General features: G+C 25.6%; 5 protein-coding genes across 6 annotated transcripts in view; 4 read left to right on the forward strand and 1 right to left on the reverse strand.

Moving 5' to 3' along the window:
- The window catches only part of Fur2 (furin-like protease 2), a 92,896-nt gene that overhangs the window by 10,813 nt on the left and 55,316 nt on the right, over positions 1 to 26,767 (reverse strand). The window lies entirely within an intron of this gene.
- On the forward strand, positions 1,517 to 4,676 carry LOC148233689 (chymotrypsin-2-like). Its single transcript, XM_088188865.1, has 5 exons — positions 1,517 to 1,602; positions 3,574 to 3,736; positions 3,812 to 4,052; positions 4,113 to 4,259; positions 4,325 to 4,676. The coding sequence occupies exons 1-5, from the start codon at positions 1,551 to 1,553 to the stop codon at positions 4,469 to 4,471; spliced, it is 750 nt and encodes a 249-aa protein (XP_088044991.1). The 5' UTR covers positions 1,517 to 1,550; the 3' UTR covers positions 4,472 to 4,676.
- LOC148233690 (transmembrane protease serine 9-like) lies at positions 6,115 to 25,042 on the forward strand. Its single transcript, XM_088188934.1, has 9 exons — positions 6,115 to 6,193; positions 7,117 to 7,279; positions 7,359 to 7,599; positions 7,665 to 7,811; positions 7,877 to 8,021; positions 23,626 to 23,800; positions 23,990 to 24,230; positions 24,592 to 24,735; positions 24,795 to 25,042. Exons 1-9 carry the CDS (start codon positions 6,142 to 6,144, stop codon positions 24,942 to 24,944), a joined length of 1,458 nt encoding a protein of 485 aa, XP_088045060.1. The 5' UTR covers positions 6,115 to 6,141; the 3' UTR covers positions 24,945 to 25,042.
- On the forward strand, positions 9,697 to 11,457 carry LOC148233691 (chymotrypsin-2-like). Its single transcript, XM_088188864.1, has 5 exons — positions 9,697 to 9,828; positions 9,889 to 10,063; positions 10,274 to 10,514; positions 10,923 to 11,066; positions 11,126 to 11,457. The coding sequence occupies exons 1-5, from the start codon at positions 9,780 to 9,782 to the stop codon at positions 11,273 to 11,275; spliced, it is 759 nt and encodes a 252-aa protein (XP_088044990.1). The 5' UTR covers positions 9,697 to 9,779; the 3' UTR covers positions 11,276 to 11,457.
- Positions 13,641 to 15,733, forward strand: LOC148233692 (chymotrypsin-2-like). The gene is made up of 5 exons (XM_088188862.1): positions 13,641 to 13,785; positions 13,853 to 14,021; positions 14,083 to 14,341; positions 15,124 to 15,276; positions 15,338 to 15,733. The coding sequence occupies exons 1-5, from the start codon at positions 13,737 to 13,739 to the stop codon at positions 15,485 to 15,487; spliced, it is 780 nt and encodes a 259-aa protein (XP_088044988.1). The 5' UTR covers positions 13,641 to 13,736; the 3' UTR covers positions 15,488 to 15,733.

Below are 26,767 nucleotides of genomic sequence, written 5' to 3' on the forward strand. Positions count from 1 at the left end.
GACAAATATTTATAACATTAAAGCATCTTCGTTAGCAACTAATAATACGTAAATATATATTTTTGAATAAATTATATAGCTTTTATGAATATATAATTTATTTAATTCAAACTGTTGTGTTAAAATTATTGCTTTTAATGTACTTTATTTAAGTAGATTATTAACGAATACCATTAAATTATTCACACTGTTTGTATAAACAGAAGTAGTTAGTACTTTATATTGTTATGTATATTATACTAACATCAACGTTCAAGTTAAATTACATCAAAGAGCAACTATGAATTTTTAATACATCAATTATAAAAAAAGTTTGATCTTATTTTTATTCGAATAAGTAAAGAACCAAGCTTCACATCAACTTCAAAATCAATATTTATTAAAAAAACATATTTATAAGTTGATTTTAAGAATGAATTATTTGAGCCAAAAATTTAATTAATTACGTAAATATATAAATTAGTAGTTTTTATTGTAGAAGCTGTTTTGCCAAAAACTACATCTACATATATGCACATATTTCTAGACAACTTAAAAAATAGCCTAGTAGTTGCAACTTGTCAAACAAGTATATTCGTAACGCCTACGCACGTGACTACACATAAATAAAATATTTACAAATTCAGAGAAATGCTAAATCGTATTGACAAGACTATTAAAATGAACGACCCAAGACTATATCAGTTTTGCTACATCTCCAGCTGTTAAAACTACGACTCAAAGGTAACATACGTAGAGTAGCGTCTATTTCGTATGATACTTTCTGAAGCGATGTTCACAATTTATCGATGTTCTATTACTAAAAAAAAATCTGATTCATATCATCTAGCTTCTCAACGCCTCAATAAAAAAAAATCATGTGTGCGTCATTACAATTTTTATATTAAACCAGCTTTACTGGGGTCTTTGGAACTAAATTTTTTTATGAGTAAAAATATGCCTACAGCATATACAATTTGAATTGAATTTTAATTCATTGATTTAATTATCATGAGAGTGACATTGGTGCTTATAAAATTATGAATAAAACATTTTGATTTGAGATTTTTTACAGTTTAATATAAGCATTAACATTATGTTTAAAAAAGCAAACAAGCTATATTTTTACTTACTAGTCTTATCTCCATCATCTTATAGAGTCACCAAGATCAACATTTTTGTACAAGCAGTGGTTAACTAAGATGAAGTTTTTTAACTATATTTTTCTCGGGGTTAAAAAGGTAAACTCAACAAAGAAAGGAGTTGAATGGAGATTAGAAGATATGTATTTTTCGTTATTATGGTGTCTCAGAAAGAGCTTCACGCTCTTGTTTCTAAAGTATTTTTTGCTTGATGAGTACTTTGTACTACACTGAGTACAAAGTTACGAACATTTTTCTTGAGGGAATATATTAATTCAATGATGGAATTTAACGAACGCCATTAATTGTATTCTACAAAGAAAAAAAATACATAAAAAACATTTAATTATTTTCTTATGACAAAAACATTACTATAAATTAATTCCTATTGGTTAGATTAATGCAGTATCTATCAAAACTTGACTTGAGATGGCTAATTTTAAATATAGCACTATTTTAAATTTGATTGCTGTGATATCTGGTACATTATTTAGATTTATTATTTATATTTACACAATCAATGTTTTTTGTCATATTATGTATATAAATAATAAAAAATATCTCTAGATTAATTAACCAGACTATGTTAATCTAATAAATAGAAAATAAACTTTTTAATATTGATAAATTTGTGTAGTTTTAAAATAATATAACATGTAAATTATGTATCTAAAGCAGGTATGTATATATTTTTCAAAATAGCAATTTATGCTGTTGTAAAAAATGGCTGAATATAATTTAATATATAATGAATTCGTCATAGGTACTTGGTGATTTTTATTATATTAATAGTTTACTGAATTTGCAATCTTAATTATATTTTATTTTTGATCACAAAAATGTGTAATAAAATTTCCATATGACAGATAGTTATAATATATAATTTATGGAGTTAAACCAGGAAATGCATTATGTACATAACTAAAATTTGACTTAATATGTAAGTGTCATTATCTAGTGAAAAGTTTTGAATTTATCTTTTTGATTAAATCTTATCGCATAAAAGTCAATCTCAGTTTACGTTTTTGAAGATATGTAAAAATAATAAAAAATATCTTATGAAATAATGCCCTAATAATATATATGTAATATGTAATTATTTATTGTATATATTTTCTAATAACATTACACAATTAAATTGTACTGATTTACAGACTGTAAATAAGTGAAAATTATTATTATAGCTCACAATCATATATTCATCTGTGAGATTATGAAAATCTAAGAAAATCTAATCTGTAATAATTGGTCGAAATTATAATTTAATTGAGATTTTTCAGATGATATATACATTTTAAAATACTTAATCTGGGACTTAAATCAGATCTTATTAAGTATTAGTCATTGATTATACCATTAGTCTGTCGTTCTGGAATATAAAATAAACAAGTAAGTTTGTGACATAACTATTTGTGAAGAAGTAAAAATAGTCGCATTATTTTTTTTTGTTATTTAGGCAATATATAATATTTGTAAGCAACTAAAACAACTTATTTTTAATAAGTTGATCACTTGTTGAGCACTTATTTTTAGTAAGTTGATCAAAAATTACAAAATCAAAATAAGTTGTATATGAAACATGTAAAATTTTTAGTTAAATTGTGCGTTAGAAAAAAAAATTTTTTATAAATCTAATTAAAATATTTTTAAATTAGTAACAGTTATTTACAATGGAAAGTAAGAAAATAATAAAAAGGTTTCAAATTATAAATTAAATTTTCTATAGCTTCTGTGTTGAAATATATATTAAATATTAAGATCATGACAACAATTTTAGTAACTATCGAAAAAAAAAAAGTAAAATAAAAATTGAAAAATATAATAAAAAACATTTTTTTATTTTTTTTTAATATAATAAAAAACAGTCAGTTTACATTTATTTATTATTTAAAAATAATAAAGTACAAAAACCATCAAAATAGTCAGACAATCAACCATGTAGTCATAAAACCTGCTTCAGTATAAGTAAAATAAGGTCGAAATGTCAAAAAAGGAAATTTGCATTTCTATATAAAACTTTCAAGATAAATATTATATAAGATTTATATGATTATACATATTAACCATTATCATATATTATTATGATAGATTCTGTTATCATATGACGTTAAGATTAATTTAGCAAGTTAGATAAATATCTTGGAAAGTTGAAATAATCTTAAAATGTTCTTTAAAACTTGTTATTTAACGGCAATTTAAAAAAACCAAGAGATATGAAAGTCAATGATATTTTTATTTTAGTAATTATAAATTGCGGCTTTTGCAGAAAAATAATAGATTATATTTTTTATGTCAATTTTTATTCTCAAAATATTTAAAAAAGCATTTTTTTAAGTTGATCCTAAAATAATATTAATGCTGCATTTAATTAATAAAAACAGATTTATGATTATGTTTTATATATGAGATTTATTTCCTATGATTTTTACATAATTTTTATATCCAAATTAAGGCATTAACGGACAAAATGAAGATTTCATTGTTGGAGGAGCAAATGCTTATGCTGGTCAAGTTCCATATCAAGTTTCTCTAAGAAATTCGAACAATCGGCATTTTTGCGGTGGAAGTATAATTAAAACCAGATGGATATTGACAGCAGCTCATTGTATCACACCGTAAATCAATAATCAATAAAATAAAACTATATTAAATTATTAAAATTGATATTAATATTTTTTTAATTTCATCAGAGGTACTCTATCAACCGTAGTCGTAGGTAGTGTGCTTTTGAGTTCAGGTGGAACAATTTACTCAGTAGAAAAATCTATATCCCACAAGAACTATGACTCAAACACCTACCAAAACGATATAGCTTTGATAAAAACCAATAATGATATAGTATTGGGTACTTTTGTTCAGACTATACAAATACCGATGTTGCCAATTGGAGATGGTATCGCTTTGCTCGCATCTGGATGGGGATTTACTTCTGTAAGCTACCATGTAGATGATCAAATACAGTATGATTCTATACATAGATTTGTAATTTAGTCGCCTGGAACTTCACCGGATAATTTGCAAGTATTGACAACAACTACTATTAGCAACGCAGATTGTGCGACAGCTATAGGTACGGGAGGATCAGTGTTTAAAACAAATGTTTGCACCTTCAACGCAACCGGAAAAGGATTGTGTCAGGTTTGTATACAATTTGCATGAAAATGTCTTGATTAATAAAAATACATAATACATTGAATTATTAGGGTGATTCTGGAGGACCTTTGGTGAGCGGCGGAAAAGTTCATGGAATTGTTTCTTGGGTTATGCCCTGTGCAATTGGTTTACCCGACGGAAACACGAGAGTACAGTCTTATAAATTTTGGATTATGTGGAATATATTTTTCAATTGATTTATTGATAATGTAATGTAAAATAATTCATTTGTGACGTGATTATCAAATGTACTTTTTATAATCATTATTTGCTATTGCTGCGCCAAAGGTATTGATTTTTTTAATGCACATTGGCAATGATGTAGATTGTAAATATTAAGCACGTAATCAAAATCAATGTTTCTACAATCATAAATTCCAAAAAATATTGATATTATGATGTGTTTTGTTTATTTACACACGCGAATTAAATGTTAATTATTAGTATGTAAATATATAGCAAAATACAATAAAAAAATTATATTATTTAGACACAGTGTATGAAAACAATACATATAATAAATAATTTAATCAAAATAAAGACTGACTAAATAGTCCAAATAATAAATTACACAATTTTAAAATTATCTTTTTTATTATTTTACTTTTACGTCATAAAAATAGTATAAAACATAAATAATTATATACATACATTAAACCAGCAAGTACATAAGAATTTGCGTAATAAATTGCAAAATATTTTTTTATAATTACAATAAAATATTTCTATGTCAACAGGAAACAATTTTTTTTAATTAAGTAAAAACATGAAAACATGTCATGAAAAACAAATATAGCTACATCTACTACAAATGTGCATAAATTTATTGATTAATATTTAAAAGTCTATATTTGTCTTAACTCGAATCATATTTTATTTTTACTTATAAAGATTGGTGTTTTTATTGTGAATTTAAATAAAATACATATACCTTATGTGTTTGACTTTATTATTTACAACATAATATATGTCGATTTTAACTTATACAAAATTCTTAATAACAACTGTTTCGTTTTTAAAATATACTACAGCATATAATCCAAGTTATTTTAGTAAATATTACACGATAGAATATCATATTTAATGCTATTTGGTATTATATTTACATATTCGATGCCCTTGTGTGAATTGGCTTACTTAAATCTTTGTCAAAAATACTATATTTCTTGTACTTTTATTTAAAGCAGTTTAGTTACTTAGTTTTTTATGTTCAATGTCCAAAGAATCTTTTTTAGACACGATGTAAGTTGAAGATATTTATTTTGAACATTTCACACAATAAACCCTTACAAACTTAGAGTAAAATAAATATTAAAAAAAATTGTCTTTTTTAAGAATTAAATGATTTAAGAAAGGCAAGAACTTAAAAGTTACTCTTAAGACCTTTTTTTTATTATATTGAACGTACAGCTGCTTGTATACATAAATGTACATATAAAAGTTATTAAATATGTATACTGCTACCAAGAATAATTTCATCTAAAAAATAATTTAATTCACGACAGCATCAACTGCAAGAAATCTTTTCCATTTAAATGAAAACATTTGCACGTTTTTTTTCTTAAAATAAAACATATGTATTGTATATAAGTAACTCATATTCTATATTATACATTAATTGTAGGTTTTTATTATTTATATTTCTGATTTTATTATAATTCTAGTCTCAGTACAATGAAAAAATAATAAATATTATATTTGGGGAAACATATTATTTCGTATATTTTAAATTATTTAAATTAATGCAAATTGTATTAAAACTAAAAAAATGATTATTTTTCTTGTGAATAAAAACCGTTTGTAAAAATATATAAATTGATTTTATTATTAATGCAGTAATGCAGTATCAATCACAACTTTACTCGAGATGGCCATTTTTAAATATTGCACTATTGTTAGTTTATTAACAGTGATAATAGGTAAGTTTATTATTAAGCAATTATCTTAATGATTATAATTAATTTAGGAAAAAAAAAGTTTGTATACGGTTGATTATACATATTATACAATAAATAAAATAGATCCATAGTAATTTTATTGTAAATTTAATATGTTTCCAATTTAATACAAAACTGTATACATTTTTATTTGTAGAAATTAAAGCATACAGATTGTAAAATTATTATTATAGATTAAAAATATTATATATTATTTATATAATGGTTTAAATCTATTTAAGTAACACTAAGAAAAATATATAAATTAGATAACAAATAGAAATCAATGCACAATAGTTTTATATTGTATGTCAATTTATGCCTATAATAAAAAAGCAGTGTATCGTTGTGCTGATTATACTATTGTGTAATAAAAGTTATAAAAAGATTGTAAACAATAAGTGTACAGAATATTATACTATAAATGTTATTATGAACAATACAAATTTATAGAGTTATTGACATTTTGTATTTAGGTATGTATGCAGGGCCTTTGAGAGAAAATTCAAAACCCAGGTCTACTAATATTTATTTAAATTAAAATTAAAACGTGCACAAAAAATGAAATCAATGGCATTGAATATTTATTAGACATTTGATTATTATTTTAGAATTGTCTAAAGTACGTGTTACGTTTTAAATTTCATTGTAAAAATAATCAAATATTTACTACTAACATTGCTTAAATTACTTTTATTTATGAATAATGCATGTAGCTAACACTATTTTTAAGTTGATCCCAATTCATATTTTTCTAAACTTTAAGTTGATTATATCAAAATACTTGTTGAGTTGGTCCTTAATATTGTTAACGGATTATATCTATAACAAGAGATCTATTAGGGATTAAAGTGAGCAATTAAAATTATTACCAATATATTTTATGTTGTATTGTTTAAATTAAGGCAGTAACGGACAAGTCGAAGATTTTATTGTTGGCGGTACAAATGCATACGATGGTCAAGTTCCATATCAAGTTTCATTGAGAGCGTCAAATAATAATCACTTCTGCGGAGGAAGTATAATAGCAACCAAATGGGTCCTGACAGCAGCTCATTGCATTGTAGAGTAAAGAAATATATATATATATATATATATATATTAATTAAGATTGTAAATATTAATATAAAAATGAAAATTATCTTAGTGGCTACCTATCAACCATAGTCGTCGGTACTATACTTTTGAGTTCGGGTGGAGCAGTTTACTCAGTAGCAAAAACTATAGTTCACGAGAGATACAACACTCAAACTATTGAAAACGACATAGCACTGATAAAAACGAATAATGATATAGCATACAGTGCTTTCGTACAGCCAATACAAATACCATGGTTACCACTGGCTGACGGTAGCACTATGTTAGCATCTGGATGGGGATTAACTTCTGTGAGTCACCATATATAATACATTAACAAATATAGTATGATTTTGACTATTATTTTGTGATGTAGTCACCAGGAACTTTACCTAACAATTTGCAAGTTTTAACAACAAAAAGTATTAGCAATACGGATTGTGCGGCGATTATAGCTTGGAGAGGAACGGTTCACCCAACAAATCTCTGCACTTTCACTTCAACCGGACGTGGACTATGTCAAGTATGTATAGCATTTGTACCGAATTATTTTTATACCTAATAAAACTTTACTTTACGTTGCATCAGGGTGATTCTGGAGGACCTTTGGTAAACGGTGGAAAAGTCCATGGCATTGTTTCTTGGGTTTTGCCTTGTGCAATCGGCTATCCCGACGGAAACACAAGAGTGCAATCATATAAATACTGGATTTGGTGGAATCAACTTTTAAATTGATTTAATGATAATAATATGTCAAAATAATTTATTCGTAACGTTGACACAAATATAAAAAAATAAATTATGTGTATTTTTCATTGAGCAGTATATGATGAATTATTGATTTTTTTTATTTTAACGCAGATTTTTATTTTAATGCACGGGACGACAAACCTACAGTTATACATTTTATAAATATGTATCGTACGCGTTCGAGCTCGATTGTTTACCGTTACATTCTAATTAGAATCCACTACTATTTTCCTCTCAGCCATACACCGTGGGGGTGTTACCCTGCGCTTCTAAAGAAATATTACCATTTTATTTTTATTATATAATAATGCTCTTTTCTTATAATAAATAAAAATATTTTATTGCTTTTTGAAACAAAAATAGTAGGAACACATTTAATAAAGACTATAATAATTATATTTATTTAAAAAAACTTTGAAATTTTGCGCAAAATTGAAAAAATCAGATACATAAGTAGCAAAATTATGGAATGAAGTTAATGGTATTGTAGGTTAATCAAATTTATTTATTTAACAATCCAGAACTGACGCTGATCCCCTAGAAATAAAAGTAGGAGGGGTGTCGCACGCAACGAAGAAAGAGATAAAGTATGCTATTTCGTGTAACGGTACTTCGTCCAGACGACATGGGATCTTATAAAGCTATCCGTAAATACACAAACACACAAAGATTGTTTATTTGTGGTAGAAAACTCATGACCATGACTGTAGCATCGCAGCCGAAATATCGAAAAAAAATTTTAATCGCAATGAATCCCGAGATTTAAAGTGACCCATATCTCTGTTCAGACATCTGGTTGTTATAAAAAAGGTTAACTTTTTATATATTTTTTTAAGGTAGAGGCTACTGTTTAGAAATAATTAAAAACCATTCTTAAATATAATCAATACTTGAAATAATAAAAAGATTTTCAATGTTAACCAACAAATATTACGACAATGAATAGACATCAAAGAAGCTCCAAAACATGTTTCAAAACCATCAGAAAAACTATGGTAACACTATACTAGTATTTTGGGTAAATTATTTATTGCTTGTTTCCTTAATAAAGCGAAATACATTTGAGGGAAAGCAAAATTTTAAACCATCTAATATTAGTAAACGGACTAAAAACGGCACAACTACTAATTTTTAATATAATCACTTATATTTCTTTGACCTTTTTTCTTCAAAATTTCACATTTTAAAATATTTAAACTTATTTATGCAAAATACAAAACGTTCAGAGTGATGGTGTAAAAGTCTTAAGGGATTTCGTAAACTCTAAAAATCATAAATTTATAAACATTGAATTTATTCATTGTTAAATTATTGGCAAAAATACTATTTTTGTAAATTAAGCATATCATAAATCTTTAATTAAAATTTAACGTATAAATAACGTTTGTTATTGACCAAAAATATTTAATATGAAATAACCTAGTATTTAATAATTAACTTTAATAATAATAAATAAAAATCATATGTATTTTAGAAACTTTTCTTTTGATTTATTTAAACTTTTTATCATTTTTGCACCGCATCTTATTTGTTTAAGGTTTATAATATTATTCTTAAGTAACATATTTGCTCAGAAATAATTCTAAGAATTGCTTCAGAACAACAATAAGCTGTTTGCTTTACTTACTTATTTTTGGCATAATACAGGAAAATGATAACTAAATAAAAATATATTACAAGAGTATATAAAGAAGCAAAAAAAAGAATGTACCAATCAGTAAGTAAAAACTAGCGATTGAATATGAAGATATTAGTGCTGACAATAACGCTGTTCTTGAGCTGCGTCTTAGGTAAGACTATTTACTTGCAATATTATTGGCATAACATTATAAAATTTAACATTGATTTAGCCCAAGACGAAGATGGAGCCATAGAAATAACTGATAGAATTGTTGGTGGCTCCAATGCTAGACTTGGATTAGCACCGTACCAAGTTTCGTTGAGAACCGTAAATAATAATCATTATTGCGGTGGTTCAATTATCAACAATAGATGGATAGTGACTGCTGCTCATTGTCTAAGGGCGTAAGACTCTTTTCATATATATTTACAAAGAATGCATGCATAATTTGTTCACATACATAATGAAAAACATTATTAGGTTTCAGAATATAACTTCAATTAAAACGTATTTCAAATTATGCATGCATTATATTTATTAGTCTGCAATATTGTACATAAAATACATAAATTAATACTTCAATTTATTGCTTTATCAAATAAATATTTTTTCAGTGCCTTTCCAGCTTATTCAGTGGCTGGATCCATCTTCTTGAATAGCGGTGGTACAAAATACATTACGCTCAGAGCATTAGTTCACGGTGCTTATAATCCAACCACAGTATTAAACGATATTGGAATGATCAAAACAAGAGATAGGATTGTTTTTAATAGCTACATACGACCAGTCGGTATTCCAATAATCTCTCTTCCAGATAACACAGTGATGACTGCAACTGGATGGGGATTAACAGTTGTAAGTAAAGTTGCATTTTTTAAATATACACTAGAATATTTTATTACTTGATTGTACTAATATTACGTTTATATACATACACGCAGGTCAGATAGATATTTTCATAACATATTTACTTAATACAAGAACAAATAACAGAAAAAATAAATCGTAAATCATTTTGAATTAAGGCAAAAATCTAATTACATATATTATTTAAATCTAAATTTTAAGTTTCTATATATTTATTTTTTATTAAAATTTTTTTTATTAAAAAAATATATAAATTAAATAGTTATATATTAGAACTACAGAAAAATATTATAAACAAATAATTAATATACCCACAATTAATAAAGAAAACTAAAACGAAAAGCGTTTTAAATATTTATCAAATATCAATGACTTATAAATTAATAAATATTACAGGCTGGTGGATCATCACTACCCAACACCCTTCAAGTGTTTTACCCGAAAGTATATAACCAAAACTTGTGTATCCAAAAGTGGGGAGCAAATATAAAACCTTCGATGATGTGCACGTTTTCAAGAGTTGGACAAGGACTTTGCCAAGTTAGTATTATACTGTACTAAATTATTTATGAACTGTATATTTTAATGCGTTTTTTTAGGGTGATTCTGGAGGTCCGTTGGTTTACGCTGGATTTTTACATGGAATTGTCTCTTTCGGAAAACCTTGTGCCGTTGGTTTTCCTGATGTCGTAACTAGAGTTTCTAGTTATAAAATTTGGATATTAGCAGTACAAGCAGCTTATCCTTAAATATTTACGCATGATACAATATTTATATAAAGTAAAAACTACAAAAAAATATTGGTAGTAATTAAATAATATATGAATGTGTTTGCCAAGCCAAGTGTATTTATTTATTTTTAATTATTATTTTAAACGTTTTTAACACAACTGTTTTGATAAAAATAATATTAAAAACATATTATAATTGACTGATGCTTTATTTCAACACTTAATATTTAATTAGTATTCTAAAGAACCAGGAAAAATATGTAACTCTGGATTTAACTTATCGGATAAGTCGTCAATTGTAAATAAAACTACTTAATTTATAATATTTATTTGAGTGCGTCAAATTTTTTTTAAACAAAAAATTTTGTAAGAAATATTATCAAAGTTTTATACCATATAATAAAAAATCAATATTAATTTAAAAGCAGCAATAACAATTTAAGATTTGTGTAAAAATATTTTTAAGTTTATTTAATTGCAATTATGAATTTCATAAATACAAAATTAAAATATTATTGTTGCATTTTTTTAATATACTTAAAAAATATTTTTTTTAATTTGTACAATAAAATATAGTAGTTCGTGCTAAAATATTTTAAAAAGTCGGTTAAAAAATTAAGTTAATTTTTAATATGCGATATGAATATATATATATAATATAAATAAGCTTAGATATTCTTCGATATTGCGCTTATTTTTTATTAATTTACGAATTTTCTTAAGCCCCTAATAATTTTATGTATACATTTTTTCTGAAATTAATATTAAAATTTATTATTAGAGTGTGGCTAAATTGTTTTAGAACTGGCTAAAATACTGTTACTTAACGTATTTTAATATTTTACAATAAGACAATACGATAAGATTACATTTTGTTGAACCATAATAATAACCAAACATTATAAAAAAACAATTTTTCTGAACTTTTTAATACAATTTCTTAAATTAATAAACAACATGATTAAAATAAAATTTTCACAAAAATATAACATTTAGATTAATTTTGTCTATCTAATTCTGCCTCGTTTCCAACAAGATTTTTGACATTTCTGGTAAGATACTTATCGGTCTTTAAACGGCAATATCTTCTGGTTATTTTCTGAGTTGAGTTAGAAAGTTATTAAATCTAATTAAATGGTCAAATACGATGGTAAATAATTTTATGACTCTCACCGGCAATTCCTTTAACACTTTTTTGTTAATAAAGTCGTATCCTGGTGTATTTTTGTACTAAATGGATTTTTAAAATTGTTTTCCCGTTTGAAGAACAGCAATAAAAATCCTCATATTGTCACTCTTTCAATCATTTCCACAAATGTCTTCATTGGGAAACGATTACAAAAATTAACTAAGTGATAACCGAAAGCTTACATTTTTTCTCTATCGTCTCTGACTCATTTTTTTGGTGTTAAGTGTAATTGGGGAAGGGAATTTTTGCGGGTTTCTAAGTATCTTTTTTTCCTAAAGCAAGTTTAAAGTATGCAGCAGTTAGGCTTTTATATATAAATGAAACAAATAATTTTAAGGTAACCGTACAGTTATGAATCATTGTTTGATTCTGGCCATTATTTTATATAAAACATATATAATATGTTTGTTTATATTGGATTTTACAAGTTATTAATTCAGCAATTAAATATTTCTCATAGTTATATAAAAAATGTTTTTACGTTACTATGGTGTTTGACCAGAGATTTAGTACAAAATTCTCAAGTGTGATAATAAAGTAATTCAATAAATCGCAAAGAAAATATTGGTTTTATTATGTATAATACAACGTTATTTGCAACATAACTTACGACATTTAAGTAAAAAAGAAAATATATGTTTTTCTTCTTTTCTACAGGCTTTGATATTTTACTATAATAAAATTTTTTTAAAGACTTTTTAATAATTAAATTAAGCAAACATTTTTTTCAAATTAAAATAGATGTATGTAATGCTGTAGCAAAATAAAATATTAGGTAGTTTTTTTTTAATTATAATTTTAAATATAGTTTATCTTATACATTTATATTATATTAAGTGTAATACCTTTATAAATTTATTGAGATTTAAATTAAAAAATATATAACTATAGTGAACTTCCATGTAAAAAAATATAATTAATTTAGAATGCTCGTAAAACTTTATTTAATTCTTTGCCCTCAACACAACTACACTGAGAGAGATATAGGCACCAACTGTTCTTAATAAAATAAAAAATAATGCTAAGATAACTCTACTACTATATAGCTATGATTTTTTAGTTATTTAAACTGTGTTTAATTTATGATATATGTTTATCAAAAATATTCCTGTGTTTGCATAATACGATTTCTTTAGAACTGTTTGCTAAATTCAGATAGTTAAATATGTACTTTTTCGCATTTACCGGCAAGTAAAAATAATATAATAATTTGTGAAAATTTTGAGCATATAAAAGCACAAGAAGAATATAAATATATTCAGTAAACAAAGTGGATGCTTGCAACTAGAAATGAATTTTAAAGTGCTGATTGTTACATATTTTCTGAGTTGCGCATTAGGTAAGTAATATTAACATGTACCTTAACTTCTCCATACAATATTATATTTGTATATATTATTTTATAGCGCAAGAAATAAATGTTACGACAGAAGAAAGTGGTCGTGAAGCTGGTGGTGTAGTGGCAGTAACTATTCCTTATCAAGCTTCTTTAAGAAATGTAAATGGAACTCATTATTGTGGAGGCGCAATCATTAGCGACACGTGGATTTTAACTTCTGCTTACTGCTTGGAAAAGTATAGTATTTTTAAATATTATAAATATGAGCTTTTTGTAAATAGGTAAAGCAATTTTCAGAGATTATCCGAATTTTACGCGGGTTGGAAGCAACTACCTGGACAGATACAATAATTATAAATCTGGAGAATCATTCTATACTCGTAGTATATTTAAGCACGATAATTACAATTCAACAACTTTGGCTAACGACATTGGATTGGTTCAAACCCAGCAAGCTATGGTATTCAATGCAAACATAAAGCCAATTAATCTTCCAATTGCACATATCCCTGAAAAGTATAGTTTGATAGCAACTGGATGGGGATTCAAGACATATGTAAGTGTAAATTACTATGTATTGTCTATATGTAGATTAAGTTTTCTTAGAAAACAACTCTACTTAATAATTACATATTATTATGTTATTAAAGGTCTGTTGAAAACAGTGGATAACAGAAAAGTCTAGCTCTTTATATTGTCTTGTTTCTATTGACTAATCTCAACTGCTAAATAATAAACTTCGCAATTATATCATACAATTACTTGTACTAGAGATCCGCTGTAATCTATTAACCAGATCTCATGAAACTGTTGATAATAATTTCAGTGCTCGAACACCACAGAGATGTCACTTGCTTTTATAGTGTAAATTTGGACTATGGTTCATTGCTAAGAAAATATTAGTTTGATTACATGTAACGAAACGATGTAAAGATGGTTCGAATTTATTGTGAAATAAAAAAAAAATAAAAGTAAATTAATGATTTCCAATTAGTTTAAAATAGTTTCAATATTAATCAAATAGTATAATTAATTTGTGATGCTTATTTACGTGCAGATTTAAGATGATTATAACTTTAAGATCATCTTTGATTTTTACTACAGCTTTTATATCACAATTAATAATTATACAATTATAGTCACATATTCACCAAATATGTTGTTGCCATTTGCTATTGTTTAAAGACATAACTCATTGCCTTAAACATTATTAAATTATTTGAAAGTAGTAATTAGAAACGTACGTTTTAATGAGTGGTAATCAAACTTCACAATAAAAAAAACAATAACTGTCAAAGTAAAATGTATACATATATTTCACGCAATAACATGTTACAGGATAATAAACAAGAGCCAGTAGACAATCTTCAGATTTTGACTACAATATCAGTTAAGCAACATTTCTGCTATCATTTTTGGTTAAATTTTGACAAGATACTATATCCATCGATGATGTGCACTTATACAAGATTTGGGCAAGGATTTTGTGAAGTGAGTATATTTTACTAAAGAGAATTAGAATAATAAAAAATAATACTTTTTTTTAAAACAGGGCTTTCTTGGTGGTCCATTGGTTGATGATGGTTTTGTACATGGAATAATTGGATATACAGATGCATGTGGCCCAGGCTATCCTGATGTTGTTACTAGAGTTTTTAGTGTCAAACCGTGGATATTAGATATTCAAGCAAGGAATATTTGATCTAAATGTTAATATTATAGTAATGATTGTATTATAATACTAGCATGTTAATATTGGTAAACCATTACTGGCACAATAAATATAATAAAACATATTATTTTAAGCAATATCACACATTATATTTTGTCAAGTAAAAAAATCTTAACAAGACGCACATAATTTATTTTATATAAATTCTGTGTTAAAATTTAATAAATATTTTAAGTTACTACGGAGAAAATAAAAGGTAGATATATCAATTAAAAAGTCATTTGCAATCCTTATTAAATATAATTTAAGCATATTTTAAAATACTCAAACGAACACCTATTAATTATATTGAAGATTATACATTTGTTATTTACAAAAAAGTTTCAAAACCCATGAATCAAAAACTATGCTGTTAGAAAATCTGCGACAGTATAAATAAAATTTAGACATCATCATTGATAATGATTCCAACGTCAAAGATGTCGATAAAAGCAATGGAAACCAAAAGGTAAATAAAAAAGTTAATGTTTTAGTTAAATATCGTGGTGTAATTTAAATAAAATTAATCAAATATATATTATAAAATAAGAAGGTTATTATGATTTTATATAAAACCCATATTAACTAATATAACTGTAATATTATCATGTGTTATCTGTAATCATATGACATTGAGATAAATCTATTAAGCAAGATAAATATCATGTCGATTTTAATTGTAAAATATTTTACTGTTGGTGTTAGTAAAAAAATAAATACCCCACAAGGACCCACACAACATAGCTTTAATAAAAACAATATTGAGTACTTCTGTGCAGACTATATAAATACAGATTCTGTAAATTGGATTGTACTGCTTTGCTCTTATCTAAATAAGAATTTACTTCTGTAAGTTACCATGTAGATGACCAAAGATTTGTGATTTAGTTTGCGAATATAGCATGTAATCAAAATCAATGTTTCTACAATAAAATAAATTCAACAAAATATTTATATTTATTATGATGAATACTTTAACACCCAAACATACTGTCAATAATTAAATAGTTAAATACTGTAAATAACAATACATTCAAATAAAATAAAGATCGAGTCTAAATAATAAAATTAATAATTGATAAATTGTCGTGTCATTATTTTTCCTTTGCACCATGAACATAGTATAAAAAGTATATACATACATTAAATTGGCAAGTAAATAATTGAAAAGACTAATACATTGCATAAACTTCATAATGACAAAAAATATCTTTATATCAACAGGAAACTAAAAAAAAATTTGAAATAAAAAAATAAAAAAACACTGTTATGATAAACAAATATCGATACAAATATGTACATAAATTTATTAATTATTATTTAAAAGTCTATATTTCTCTAAACTTAAATCAAATGTGATCTAATAAAGCATTATAAGATTAAAGTATTTATTTTAATATGCAAAATATGTATATTATGTGAAAAATTATTACATATTGTAGAAAAATTATATAATATATGCCATTGACTTTGTTATTTATCAAAACATAAAAAAGTATATCTTAATTTATTTTAACTTATACAATTGGTTTGTTTTTTAAAACATACTACAACATATAACCAAAGATATTTTGGTAATTATTACACGATAGATACCGATGCCTTTGTGTATATAATCAAATAAGGTACATACATTATTAAGAATTCAAGAGTGCAATTGAGCAAAATTAAAGACAGCATCCATTTTTATAAAAAGGTAAAAAATGAATTATTTTAGATAAACAAGTGTGCATAAATTTTGGCTCTTAAAAAGTAAATTTTGCAAATGAGTTTTCTAATCGATTAAAACATTGACGTATACAACGGTATATTTTGTTTATTTAAATGCTTAATATATATACTAAAACCCAAATATATTACATATAGATAACCTTTATATATCGTCCACGACAGTTTTAAACAATATAAAAAAATATCATCTGCAGGAAATAATTTTAAAATAAACGTTTTTTAATATAAGCACCAATAACTAAAAAATATTATTAAAATTTGAGGAAAAATTCATTATTTTTTTTATCTATATATTAATCCGTAAATTGATTTTTATTAACCGAAGACAATGCAGTACCAATAACAACGTCACTCAAAATGGCTATTTTAAAATATTGTATTATTGTTTATTTTATAACAGTGATAGCAGGTTAGTTTATTTATAAGCAATCCTTTCATTTAATATAAATACTTTCAGATTTAAGAAAAAAAATAATGTATATAATTGAATATATATTATATAACACAAAATAAACAGCAATAGATACATTGTAATTTATTATTTATACATTAGTTTTATAATGTAGAAGTCTACAGAAACTTATATTTTAGTGGACATTAAAAATAAAATAAAATGTATTTTAGATAAGCAATGCTATTTATTTAATTGTAACATTTAATTGTTTCACAGAAGTGTAATTTTTAATTAGCAAATTCGGGTTTTATTTTAGAATAGTCTGAATAATGTAGCTAATGTTTAATGTTGCCAGTTCATTCAGTCGCTCCTTGTCGATCGTAGACAGTTTTTAATTATTTTTAGAACACCATTTGATCTTAAACCCTTTGCTATACTTTAAGTCAAAAATAAACAAATTCGAAGCACAATCGCTGTGCTCGGTAATATATTTCTGAATTCCATTGTGACTTTTCCAAAAATATTTATGGTAATTTTTGTTGATTGCACATTGTAGTGGGTTTTTTGAGTGTCACTTGTGATTTGAGTTAGTGTTTCTGGTGGAGTTGATGCTTTCCGTTTTCTTTGTGTTATCTATTCAGTATCTTTAATTAGCCGTTTTTCGACTGTTTCATAAAAGCAGTCTTCCACTAGAGAATGTTGGGTTCTTATTCTCTGTTTAAGGTCGTTTATTAAACGATATTTCAAATATGTAAAGAAAGAAATATAATTTTTATTTGGTTCTCTTGAACCCCATTTGCGTTAGCACAGGCAGTTCGAGAGCTATCTATTTCATCAGAGAGAAGGAGATGGCAAGCCTGGGCTTACGCCCCTACTAGTAGCTCTAAAGCACACGATATGGATATACGTTCATTATATTCATAACATATTTATAGAAAAAAATTGTCCTTTAAATTTTAATTAAAAATAAATAATATATATCGAACGTATATTCGTATCATGTGAGCTAATAGTAGAGGCGTAAACTCAAACTTTCCATATCTTTCTCAATTATAAATAATGATGAAATGGATAGCTGTTAACGCATATAGAGCTATATACATATTCTAAAAAATTATTACAGGATTTGTATAGCCTATTATGACAATTTTTTAATTTTAAAGTAGAAAACTAGTCTTTTATAGAAAAAAGCAAAAATAGCGATACACAATGGTAATTTCTTACCAATATATATTTAAAAAAATATTTAATTAAAATTAGATATGAACATACTCATATTAAGAGCAACAAAATAAGGAGTGAAAGGTTTATTCATATTAATATACTTAAACAGAGGTGGCTTTTTTTAAGAACAATTGTTGTTAAATAAGAAAATTAATGTCACTAAATATTTTCTTAAAGAATACAAAACACAATGTTTAAAAATGTTAGTTTTACTAATAAGTAGGATAGAATGCACATTTATATTGATCTTTTAATATTTAAGCAGAATAAAATTATTTTAAATTTTAATATAAAAAAGAATCAATTTTCTAATACTTATTTTGTTTAAAAATACTTTTTTTTAAAACTTTAAGTTGATTATGAATTTTTTAAAATGGTCCTTAATATTTTTTACGCCATACATTAACAAAGACAGATCAATGGATTTTTTATCTAGATGCACTCAGATGATTTACTTGAGAAATTGTATTTATTATCCATAAACTTAATGTTTTGATGTCCAAATTAAGGCAGTAACGGACAGGTCAATGATTTTATTGTTGGCGGTACAAATGCCTACAGTGGTCAAGTTCCATATCAAGTTTCATTGAGAAATTACAGAAATCAACACTTTTGTGGAGGAAGTATAATAGCAACTAAATGGGTCATGACAGCAGCTCATTGCAATTTGATGTAAATAAAAAATATAAATAATAAATATTAAAATAAATAGTAATATAAAAATATTTTTTTTAGAATTCGCTTATCAACCATTGTCGTTGGTTCTATACTTTTGAGTTCGGGTGGAGCAGTTTACTCAGTAGCAAATATTATAGTTCACGAGAGCTTCAACAAGACAAGTCTTGAAAATGACATAGCATTAATTAAAACAAAAATTGATATAGTATACAGTGATTTTGTGCAGCCAATACCAACACCATCATTTCCACTTGAGGACAATAGCTTTTTGCTAGTATCTGGATGGGGATTAACTTCTGTAAGTCACTAAATACAGGTTGATCCAATTGAGTTTCCTACGTTAGCAGCACTATAAATCAGAATACTGTCAATAATCACGCGTGTTTCAAGTGTCAAATATTAGTTTGCAACTACAACTCAACGCGTTAAAATTGTTTAATTATTGTTTTTTTTTTAAAAAGATCGGAAACTCAAGTTGGATAACCATTTACATTTTAAAAATATGGTATAATTCTAAATAGCGATTTGTGATGTAGGTATCAGGAAGGGTGCCTGACAATTTGCAAGTTTTGACAGTAAAATCTATTAGCAACACGGATTGTGCTGCGATTGTAAAGGGTTCGAACGAAATAGTTTCTTCAGGAAATATCTGCACATTCGTTGCAACCGGACGTGGAACATGTTTTGTATGTATAATAACATTTGTACCGTATTATTTTTATACAAAGTAAAACTATATTTTATATTTCATTATCAGGGTGATTCTGGAGGACCTTTGGTAAGCGGCGGAGTAATCCATGGCGTCGTTTCTTGGGCTTTTCCTTGTGCAATCGGTTATCCCGACGGACACGTAAGAGTGCAAACATTTAAATACTGGATTTGGTATAATCAAAAAAACAATTGATTTTATAATAGTATAATGTAAAAATAATATATTCGTAATAAATATATACAATAATATAATATGTATTTTATATTTAGCAGTAATTGATGCTGCTTCATTAAATCATTATATTTTAATTTTTAATGCACATTGCACACAAGAACAAACTGACAATCCTAAATACTGTCAAATATGTATAATATAATTTTCACGTTAAATATCCGTAAATTCGTAAAAGTTAAAAATTATAATATTTTGGATATTATTTCTATTGTAGAACAAATCATAAATACTTATATTACTTACAAAATTGAATGAACATATTTATATAAAATATTACTTTCGTTTCTCATATAAATAAATGATTTCAAATTTTAGACCACATAATAATAACAAAGATATTTATTTCTCGTCCATTTCTATCAAGTAATAAAATGTTAAATTATCATAAAAATAGTAAATGTTTGAACATTTCTGTAGAATAAAATAAATTTAGACACCTTTTAAAAACAAGTATATATAAATATTCAACTATAGTAAATTAGAACACAATACTAATAATATTGTTCATATTTTTTATTAGATATGGTGTTTTAAGTAAAATACTAAATTATTTACTTATCATATTATTAAGATGTCCCAATAGAATCACCTTTGCCTTTTCCAAATTTTTTTTACAAAGTAGAGCATTCAAATATCATATCGATACACAAAAAAAATGCGATATTATTGCTAAAACTTATTACGAATATGGAGAAAGTTTTATTAAAACATTCCGTTAGCTTTATGATATTTTCATTTATGAGATTATTTGAAAACTTTGAGGGCACTGATTTGATTATGGACAATTAGTCACCCATTCTTTCTCTCGTAAACATTTACATAGAAACATAACAAGTGTTACTGAAAACTAGAGTCACCAATTCGAGTAATCGAGTACTCGATACTCGAGTATTTTTGACTATTTTTCAAGTACTTGATAATCGAGTATTTTGAAAATTACTCGATTAATACTCGAAATTAATTTTTTTTTAAATATTTCAGAAACAAAAATAACTTTAACTCGGTCCGATAAAGGTTAACGTCTTGCTTTTATTTGGCGTTTATGCCCGAAGTCCCGAGTTAGAGCGGTTACTATCAGGTATATTTTTTCATAGTTCCATAGTTGCATAGTTCCGGTCGTCGGCTATGTTAGTGGGTACGACGGAGAAATTTCTTTTGTGTTTTCTGTTCGACAGTCCCGACTTATCTAATTTATGGCAATGAACAATATGAAATATCAACAAAAATTTTTTTTAGGTTTTATGACTATGCAGTTGTAGCGTAAAGTGTTGTCAATTGTTTATACTGATCCCTCAGCTTAAAATATAAATCAAAACAATTGTGAGTTTTAAAGGCATTTAAAGAAGTCAGTTCTTTGCGAACCGTTTAGCTTTAGAGTGAAAGGGATTCATCCAAATACATCTTCGAAGGATATAGATTTAAATTCTTCGCAATAATCAGAAGGAGTAGAATATTGTATATTGTTAAGAAAAAAAATCTATTCAAGAAGAATTACAAAATACTATTTTGTCAATAGTCGAAGGAAATAAGAGAAAAGCAGAGAAAGGAATGAAAGAAGAGAACATAAAAAGAGAGTTCAAAAAATTTTATATCTATAAAAAGCGAACAGATATAAATTAGAAGCCTTATCCAACGCGTTAATGACAATAAGACCAACATCAACAGCAACGGAAAGGGTTTTTTCCCTAACGGAAATAATAAAACCAAAGGTTAGCAGTAATATTAAATTCGAGACACTTTTTGCATTATTGTTTTTAAAAAGTATGTTCGTGAAGTTAAAATAATTGTAAAAATAAACATACTAAGTATTTTATTTATTTATTTATATGTGCACGAATTTGAATAATAGCTATTTTGGTACATTTGGTAAATACTCGAAAGTACTCGAGTACTCGAGTATTTTAAAATTTTAATATTCGATACTCGAGTAGTAGATGGTTCGAGTAATTGGAGACTCTACTGAAAACCCAAGGACATCAATTCGCCGTCTTTCTTAAAATTTAAACATTTCAAGAAGCACCTTACAGGGAATTCTCGTGAAAGACCTAAACCTACACGATGCAATTGACACAAAAACTCAAACCAGTACACCATTTTATGCTAAGAGATTTGTTAATTGGTTGATTGAATATCAGCAAGTGAATACAAATTTATTGGTTGTGTAATTTCAAGAAATGCGGATCAGAATTGGCCACCAAGATCATTACCTGAAATAAAAAAATAGATTCTTTATGTAAACCAGAAGAAATCAAGAAAATTAATAGACAGCAAAGAAGCAATAAAACATGCTCCAAAACAACCAAAAAAATATGGTATTCAGAAAAAACTATTTATTGATCGTTTCTTAAATCAGGTGACCGATAAAACGAAATAACATTAAGAGGGAATTAAAATCTGCAAAGAAAATTAATTAGCAAACATCTGATATTGGTGCACAGACTTTATTATTAATTCAGAAAATAAATCTTATCATTTTTACCCAAGATTTTCACATTTTAAATATTTAAACCTATTGAATCAAAATACAGATTTTGATAATAAGAGTAATGTTATAAAAGTTTTTAACGACTTTATAAACTCTAAAAATCAATATTTTTATGAACTATTTATTCATTGTTAAATTGTTAGCAAAAATACCATTTCTGTACAGAAGCATGTAATGAATAGTAAAATTAAATTTATCAGCTAGATAGCGATTATTTATTTGCTGAAAAAATTGGCCTCTTTCATATTAAAATAACAAGTCACTAATTATTTGAAATTTACCTACAATAAAAAAAGTAGTATGTGAAATTTATTTACACTTTTTATCATTTTTTCACCGCATCTTATTAGTTTAAGGTTTAAAATACAATTGTTAAGTAACATATTTGCTCATGAAATAATTCTAAGAATTGCTTCAGAACAATGATAAGCTGTTTGTATTGCGAACATTGTTTTGGCATAACACGGGAAAAATATTTTTAAATAAAAATATATTACAAGAGTATATAAAGGAGTAAAAAAATAAACGTGACAATCAGTAAGCAAAAACTTGTGAATAAATATGAAGATATTAGTGCTGACAATAACTCTGTTTTTGGGCTGCGTTTTAGGTAAGACTATTTTACTTGCTAAATTATTAGCATAACATTAAAAAATTTAACATTGATATAGCCCAAGACGAAGATGGAATCATAGAAATAACTGATAGAATTGTTGGTGGCTCCAATGCTTATCTTGGATTAGCACCGTACCAAGTTTCGTTGAGAACCGTAAATAATAATCATTTCTGCGGTGGTTCAATTATCAGCAATAGATGGATAGTGACTGCTGCTCATTGTCTAAAGGCGTAAGATTTTTTTTATATATATTTACAGACATTGCTTGTATAATTTGTGTCTGTGTAATTAAATTGACATGTACTTTATTATAAAAATGCTCCAGATAAATGTCCATTTAAAAATATGTATAAGTCTGCATTACTGTACTATAATATACAATCAAACCAATTGCATAATTATATCAATATTTTTTTCAGTGCCGTTCCAGCTTATTCGGTGGCTGGATCCATCTTCTTGAATAGCGGTGGTACAAAATACATTACGCTCAGAGCATTCATTCATGGTGCTTATAACCCAACAACAATCATTAACGATATTGGAATGATTCAAACAAAAGATAGTATCGTTTTCAATAGCTACATACGAGTTGTCGGTATTCCAACCACTTCTCCTCCAGATAACACAGTCCTAACTGCTACTGGATGGGGATTGACAGTTGTAAGTATATCTAGAATTTTTTAAATATACACTAAAATATTTTAAAATTTGATTGTATTAATATTACGTTCATATTAATACATACAGGTATGAAAGATAATATTACAGAAAAAATAAACCGTAAATCATTTTGGTTAAATTTTTTAATGAATTTAATAAAAAATCTAATTTGATATTTTATTTAAAATAATTATATATTTAATTATATGAATTGAATAGATATAATATATTAGAACTAAAGAAAAATATTGATTTAAAATATAATAAATAAATAATTAATATAACCACAACCACAAAAACTAAAACGTATTACTTTATATTTATCGAATGCCAATGACTTATAAATTAATAAATATTACAGGCTGGTGGATCATCCCTACCCAACACCCTTCAAGTGTTCTACCCGAAAGTATATAACCAAAACTTGTGTATCCAAAAGTGGGGAAGAGGTATAACAACTACGATGATGTGCGTGTTCACAAGAGTTGGACAAGGGCTTTGTCAAGTTAGTATTATATTGTATTAAATTATTTATAAGCTGTTTATTTTAATGTGTGTTTTTAGGGTGATTCTGGAGGTCCATTAGTATACTCTGGAGTATTACATGGAATTGTCTCTTTTGGAAAACCTTGTGCCGTTGGTTTTCCTGATGTCGTAACCAGAGTTTCTAGTTATAGAACTTGGATATTAGCAGTACAAGCAGCTTATCCCTAAGTTGTTGTTAAATGATTCCTACAATATTTATGTAAAGTTAAAATTATCAAAAATAGCAATAGTAAATAAATAATATATGAATGTATTTGACGAACAAAGTGTATTTATTAATTTTTAATTAATATTTTAAACGTTTTAAACACAGTTATTTTAGTAAAAGTAACAATAAAAACAAACACAAAAGTTAACTAATGCTTTACTGAAATACTTATATATTTAATAAGTGTTTAAAGAACAAGGTCAAAAATGTACTTTAAAATAAAGCTCTGCAGCCAAAATAAACTATCTTTAATTTTAAATAATAATCTAACATATAGGTTTAACTGTCAATTTAGAAATATATAGACTTGTTAAAATAAACTACTTTATTTATACTATTCGCTCAAGTACCATGCAAATTTTTAAAATTAAAACTTTTTTATGAAATTTTATTAAAGTTTAATACTGGATATTGAAAAAAATCAATATATTTTTTTTATTTTTAAAGACCTTGAAATATTAGCTAATACATTTTTTTTTATCACCGGTTTGATTTTTGTATAAATGCAATTTTTTTTAATTTTTGACATAAATGGTAATATACTTATTAGTCTGTAGGAGGCACTATCGTCTAGTTATCCTACTGGTTTTGTAAAAATATAATTTAAGAAACCTTTCATTAAGTTTGAAAGTAGTTAAATACAATTGTTGAGCTAGTTTATCTTGGCATACATATCTTTTACTTTTATATATTTCACCTATTTTATTAAAAAAAAAGTTTTCCCGTTTAAAGAGGTGCATATAAAAACCAAGTTTTATTATCACTATTCTGATCACTAAATCATTAGTAAGACAACAGATTTAGTACATATAATAATACTAAAGTGTGATAATAAAATAATATAATAAATTATTAAAAAAATATTAGTTTTATTTAATGTAATCAAATAAAATAGAAGGAAATAACTTTTGTCAATTATTATTTTATTGTAAAAATAAGCAATGCAGAAATATAGTCAGATCCCAAATATTTGTATAATAATATTTTTAACACCACTATAAATTTGTTAAGATTTGAATATAAATTGTATAACTATAGTGAACGTACATTAGGATCGGAAATCCATGTTAAGAAATATAATTAATTTACAATATTCATAAAATTAAATTTAATACTTCGCCCTCTACACAATTATACTAAGTTTTATGATTTAATTAATTATCGAATAACTAGCTTAGCCAATATAATACCTATTAAAGTAATATATTTTATACAACAAGCTTGAGAAACACTACCATTAGGAGTATGGTGGCTGTAAATGCATCACTTATTTTAATATTTTCTTTTTATAATAATTTTAATAATAGTATAAGCATATATTGAATATACTAATTAATTAGATCGTACAGTCAAAAGTGTTTTCTCCCTAATACATTTTTTATATCACGTGCGAAAACGCGAGCAATAGCACGCTTCAGTGGTCGCGAGCGCGGATCTCGAAGAGTAGAAAAATATGTTTATATTTTCACGAAAAATTAAAATTTACCAGATAGTCCCACTATCTTACATTAATAATTTAGTAGACTTCAGCAGCTGTTTTATTATAGTTTGTTACCACGATCGTAGTTATATAGTGGTAATTTTTAACCATATAAAATGTAAAATGACTATTATTTTTATTAAAATAAATTTAGGTAACATCTTTATTATATCATAATAAAGAATAAATTAATAACAAATATTTATTAGCTAATATTTTTTTATCATTAAATAACTCTTTTAATAAAATCTAATTATTCTAGATATTTTTTACATACAAATATATCTTATTTAATAAAACAAT

The sequence above is a fragment of the Plectrocnemia conspersa genome, unplaced genomic scaffold, assembly GCF_051122295.1.
Source record: "Plectrocnemia conspersa isolate PC_06_02 unplaced genomic scaffold, ASM5112229v1 ptg000007l, whole genome shotgun sequence".
In the NCBI taxonomy this organism is placed as follows: Eukaryota; Metazoa; Arthropoda; class Insecta; order Trichoptera; family Polycentropodidae; genus Plectrocnemia; species Plectrocnemia conspersa.